Source organism: Anoplophora glabripennis, unplaced genomic scaffold (genome assembly GCF_000390285.2).
Source record: "Anoplophora glabripennis isolate ALB-LARVAE unplaced genomic scaffold, Agla_2.0 scaffold56, whole genome shotgun sequence".
NCBI lineage: Eukaryota > Metazoa > Arthropoda > Insecta > Coleoptera > Cerambycidae > Anoplophora > Anoplophora glabripennis.
Window position 1 is genome coordinate 202,488 of NW_019416232.1, and position 6,483 is coordinate 208,970.

Sequence of the window (6,483 nt, forward strand, 5' to 3'; positions counted from 1 at the left end):
CGTCACCTCCATTCGCTCCAAGTCAGTTTATTAAAGGATCACGCGCGCGTTATCGTTCGGCTTATTAGCTAAACAGTAGGCAAGACGGTGCGGGGGGAGGGTCGGCGATCGCATCAAGCGAAGCGAGGCGCTTGAATTTTATTCTCGCGTCCGTAATTTTTTTGCGATTACTCCTAAGATATTTATTTAAATTATATGGTGTAAAGGAGTAAAATAATGTGCATGAAATGCTTAAAGCCTCTAACTTATTTAAAATGATAAGGATTAATTACCGCTTTATAATTGCCAATTTTTTAAAGTATTAAAATTGATATAGGTAGTATGTTGTCTTTAACATATAGACATATGCCATCGCGGACTTGTCTGTAGGCATATACAAGATACACAATTCCACCATACATTGATACACTACATAAACTTTCGGATTCCCCGGCTCGGACGCGAGGCGCGGGGTCACGCGGCGCTCGCGCGGCCCGGTCAAATAACGGCGACACGAAATTAATTTCGTTGAGCATTATTTTGATTTTGCTATATCTCCTAAGGTATTCATTTAATTTGCATGGTGTAAAGGGAAAAAATAATCTTCATGAAATGCTCAAGCCAACTAACGTATTTAAAATGATAAGGATTAATACCGTATTTGTGTAAATAGCTTTCCAATTACCGCTATATAATTGCCCATTTTTTAAAGTATTAAAATGGATATAGTATGTTATCCTTAAGAGATAGACATATGCCATCGCGGACTTGTCTGTAGGCATATACAAGATACACAATTCCACCATACATTATTTTGTTACATCTCAAAGGGTTTAGGCAGCGTTTTCGTTGAAAACATCAGATTTTCATTTTAACTTCATATCAATATTAAATTTGAAGATAAGAAGATATCGAAGTAAACTAATCGAAATTTATTTGATAAAGTTTTATGTATTAATGAAAGGCATATATAGATACCAGGTATCAGGTCGTTTCAAAATACACAAATTTTATTTAGGTACCTGAAAGCAGGCAACACTATTTTCTCTAGAAATAGAGAATGCATCAGGATACATAAATACCCAGCACAAAACAAAATGAGTTTGTTTTTGTTTTTTTCATAGAGAGCAACGCGATATTGGGCGCGTTTTCACAAAGCACTTATAGGCAACTTGGTATACGATTTGCACGATGAAGTCTGATATACTTTTATCTGATGATATTGCGATAAATAACTATTTCGACGACGAATGCCCTGACTAGCAATATCTGGTAAACCCTAGGATAATACGTCAGTAGAACTACCAGTTTTAACTTATCAGATATGACCTACTTGAGACGAATGATCAAGCTATTTTTAATATCTTAACTACAGACATTGAGTAAGAATGGGTGAGGTATAACAAATTTATGAATTTATAGATGCACCAGAAAAATTTCTCTAAACGACAACACAGGCTTTGCTTTCATAGCTCCTGCGAAATTGCCAGCAGCAGGCTACTAATTCTATTCTAGATGTAGCTCTTTGTTATATCTCACTCACGCTGTTTAGGTTGTTTGTACAATTTATTTAGGCTTTCAAAATATTTAACAGGCCCGATTTTTTATAAACATGTGACATTACACGTTTTTCTTTAACGCATTTAGAAGAAAAAATTGATTTTTCTATAGAAAAAACTTTTTATTAAGACTAGTTAACAAGCAGTTCATATTTTGTAACAAAATCAATAACAGATGAATTATGACTAAACATATTAAAACAATAACAGTTAATGATGATGTTCAAAGTGATCAACATGAATAGGTTTCAAATGGGCGTGGATCACTACCGGTACAGGCCTCTTGACAATAATAGGGTCAGGTACAGGAATGGGAATTTTATGCTCAACTGGTACCGCGACAGGATGCGGATGGTACACTTTGTACGGCACTTCTACAGGAACCCTTACAGGCACACTTACTGCAACTGGCACAGGCTTGTCTACTGGGACAGGAACATTTTTGATAACTTTCACAGGATACTTAACTGGAACATGCACCGGATATGGGCGTTCGATTGGCACGTCCACTGGGTGGGGAACATTCACTGGTATCAGTTTTTCTACGGGAACAGGATAAGGCTGGACGACGGGAACTCCGACTCTATTTATAACGTGGACATGCTCTTGAACTAAGCTTCCGAGATCGATGCGCGTGGTTCCAAGCACAGCTCCAGCTGCTGCTCCTAGGACAACACCGGAATAACCCCCAGCCCCTAGACTATAACCCCCTGTCGCTATGCCTTGACCTGTAGAAGGGTTTAGAGCGGCTCCGATAACGTTGCTATGTCCGTGTGGATGGGACGAAATCAATCTTCCAGCACCAATGCTTCTGCTTTCCCCAAAGACACCACGTTTAGTGGTTTTCTTTGTACCGGCATAGGTGGCGGAGAGCCCTAATAATACAAGGAACACCTAAAAAATGTTTAATATATTATGCATACCTCCTCAAGATCTATTACCTAGCAAATTCTTTTATTTATTTGAATAATTTGACACTTTTGAAAAAGATAAAAAACTGTTCAAATAAACCTTTGCACCAAAAGGATCTGTCGAGGGCTGTTTTTTAAAGAAAATACTTTTGCCTACCCTAAAATATCACACTAGAAATAGCAGACTAACAAAAAATTCAAAATACACGTCACTATTTATCGTGCACTTGGATAAGTCACTGCCGCATTAAAAATTATTCTGTTTTCCTAAAAAATAACCTTTAACTTAACTTTTCCGATGAAAGGTTTACTTCATTAATTTATTTTCCTTTTCACAAAATACCTAAACAAATAAAGAAAAAACGTTATAATCTAATCAAGAAAGTGTAAGGATTATACATATTAGAACACGCAATAAGCCCAGAATTATGGTAATTGACTAAATTGGATAAATAGGCCACGTTGTTGGAAACAGTAGAAATAATTCTAATTTATTGGCCGATTTTGGACATTTTTAATGATTTTTCAGTATGTATTCAATTCAAAAGTACTATATTTTACATTCTAGAATACTGACAATTGTTCTTTATTGTACATATTTAAAAAACAGGTGTTCTTCACATTTCAGCGTATATCATGGTTCGTGCTTGCTGTTATCATAATTGGTTTTTATTCTAAGTCTTAAATATGATCGATCAATTGGATAAATTTATTGCAGATAATATGTAAAAATATGCCAGAAATATAAAGAATTCTTAAATAATTCATTAGGTCAAAAATTGTAAAATATGAAAGCCATCGTAATGAAGTATATGTTACAATTTTTCAGTCGAGGAATAGAACTAGACTAATAAAATATCTTATAATGAAATTAATTAATAATTAACTAAAGAAACGGTAATTAGTATAGCGGTCGATTTTAGTTTTCAAGAAATTTAAAATTATAAAATTTGTACTTCACATAGTAGTGGAATTATTATTTGGAGCACTATAAACTGAAAAATGTAAAACACATGTCCAATAATTTCTGGGAAACATATTTTCAATAGTTAAAAAAGTATATTTATTTATTCTATTATTATTCCTTGCTATTCATTCCATTATCCATTTATTGACGTCATACGTCATGCCCCGAATTTCGTCTCTTGTTTATTATCAGTTATACTTTGGAATAAAGTTACTGAATATTGCAAATTTGTTTTTAGGGGCAACAAATGGATTAAAAATAACATCTGGTGAAAGTCTATAAATCATTTAACCTCTAGATAAATGTTCATTGACCAATAAAATATTAATAATTTAGCATAATAAAAAGTTGAAATATTACATGTGAAAATAGAATACTTAAGAATATTATTTATATAAAAGAAATTTTAAATGGTATAACCTAAGTTTATAAGGAACTTTGTAGTTCCGATTAGAAAAGTTTTTTTATATTGAAGTGTTCTTAATCTAAGTTTAACTTTACTTTGAAATTATTAGAAAATAAGAATTATTATTACAGAAGAATTATTAGAATTAAAAGTTAGGTTAAGTTTCTGTATCCAATAAAAAAATTGAAATAAACACTAAATATTGAACAGAAAACAACCTGATTAATAATTTAATAAGAATTCAATCTTCATATAAAGTTAAGGTTAGGTATTTTATTTTACATTTAGAAAAATTATGTGACCTAACTTAATTTTATCATATAGTTCATAGTATTTTATTTTAATTAAATGAAAAAGATACTAATTCCTAATCTAATGATAATTCTAACAATTTATAGTTAAAGTAAAATGAGGTTAAATTTTTTATAATTTAGTACAAAAAAAAACTTATCTCACCAAACCACAGTTTATATAGAGGGCTGAAGAATGGTGACTGAAAAATACATTAAATAAATATATTTTCCATTTAAATTTCTGAAAATATTTTTCCCATGGCTTATCTCTAACTACATGTGTTTTAAATGAATATGTCAGTACAGTAATAACTGAAGAGTTGTATGAACTGTACAGGTTACAATTATGAAAATTTTTTATCGAAAACTAGAATAGAAAACACTTTTACTTAAATGACATGAAAAACACTATCACTAATCATTCGGTTATTTACTCGAATAAAGAAATTAATAATATTAGTCATCATTTTAATGATGATGCTCAAAATACCTCCATTTCGACGAACACAGGCCCGGCATCTTTTTAGTAACGAAAATGTAACTTGTTCGAAAATTGTTGCTTGAATCTGATGAAAAGCATTATTTATTCTTTCTTGTAACTGCTCAGAATATCAAAGTTGCTACTTCTACTCTCAGTTCGTTTTTCAAGCTTAATTCGAAAATCAGTCTTTTTTCGAAAAACATAAGAGAGTTTAGTAATTTGTAGAAAATTGAAAGATGAGTCCGTACTATTTTATTTAGAAAAATATGCCACTGGAGTATGTAAATTTTGAGAAAAGCCCTTATGTTTTGGACAATGTTTACATAAATACATGTGCCCAATTTCAAATGATTTCACTTACTAGTTTTTAAATTATTTAAAAAAAATTAAAATATTTTTTGATAAAAACTTTATAATTCACCAAAGAATACGAGGTTTCATTTTTGGTCACCATTTGTGAATCACCCTGTATTTTTCTTTAAACTTGTTCTTACTAAGTTACAGGAGATAATTTTTAAAATACATGTTTTTTCTGTTAAAAACTGTTTGTTCTGTGCTAACGCACTTTTCGCAAAATCAATTTACATTGATAGTGTTTACACACTATAGAAAATTTCACTATTTACACTTACAGCTGTTTTCATGGTGGCTACAGAAACAAATACATGGGTATCATAACGGAAGACCGACTGACTTTTTTATTTGTTTAGAGTTTTTATATCAGATTTAAGCATGCTTCCGCTTTCTACTGAAATATTCTGTACGGAAAAATCGTCTGCAAAATAAATATTTTTACGGGACACCGAACACCCGAATTAATGTTAAGAAGATTTCAAACTCTTCCGATAAATTAATGTTTATATGTTAATTTTGTACAATTTACATTGGATAAAGGGAACATTCTACCTATTCCATATGGTATTGAAAGTGAAAATGTATGTAAATTACTTTTTACAATAAAACTTCAGAGAAATCCTTCAGTTATAAAAATTATGTAACTATAATAAAAATAATTATTTCACAATTTTATGTGTCTCAGTTTTCAAATATATACAAGAAACAATATAAGTGTGAGATATGTTTAAGTATAATTAATATCCAAAATAAGAGGCGAATAATGTTATTTTAAGTGGTAACGACAATCTAGAGGTTGGAAAAAGGTGATTTTCGGGAACTTTCAAGGAAATATGGATACAAGATAGAGTGTCAGGAACAAAAGAGATTTATTGTATATATATTTTCAGGTAGTATCGGGAAAAATAATCATCAAAATTGCACTAAAATTTGGCAGGGCATTTCGAATTAAATTTGATTTTGTGTATAGAGTTTTTTTGTAGGTACTGTATTTTTTAGATAAATAAAATATTTTCGTTGGGGGAGTTTTAGAATTAGACAGTTAATAATTTGCTTTGATGAACTAAAGTGAATCAATTAAACTACGTAGAGGGGACATTATAAGCAGACAGCTAAGTAGACAGCGTGACTCATACCTCAAGTGAGTAAATAAAGAACATTACTCATACTATCGAGAAAGTTTCTGAAATAAATCGGAATGTAATATTTTAGATTCACAGGTTATATACGTGGAATGAGGAAGGTAAACTTGCACGATAATATTGACCACTTATGAGACTAAAGCCAGCTGGTGGAAACATGAATTAATTCCTTAAGGGCCCCATATTTTTTAAATAGTGTTTTCCACAAAGACGAATAATTTCAAACATTTAATAACTAAATAATCTAAAGCTTATCAAATAATAGGAATGTTATGTCATGCCACCTGAGTATTTTCAAAGACGCCGCAGTAAAACGAATAAACAGGTGCAAAAAACGATCAAACCATCAAGGTTTTAGGTACTGAAATCTACGAAAATACTAACTTTTTTA

At 31.2% G+C, this 6,483-nt stretch overlaps 1 protein-coding gene across 1 annotated transcript in view; it reads right to left on the bottom strand.

Annotated features, from left to right (window-relative positions):
- Window positions 1–1,748: 1,748 nt before the first annotated feature.
- Window positions 1,749–6,483, bottom strand: part of LOC108903637 (elastin-like) — a 26,464-nt gene continuing 21,729 nt past the window's right edge. Inside the window, exon 5 of the mRNA XM_023455443.1 lies at window positions 1,749–2,413. Within this exon, the coding sequence (XP_023311211.1) occupies window positions 1,749–2,413 (665 nt within the window). The remainder of the gene's footprint in view (window positions 2,414–6,483) is intronic.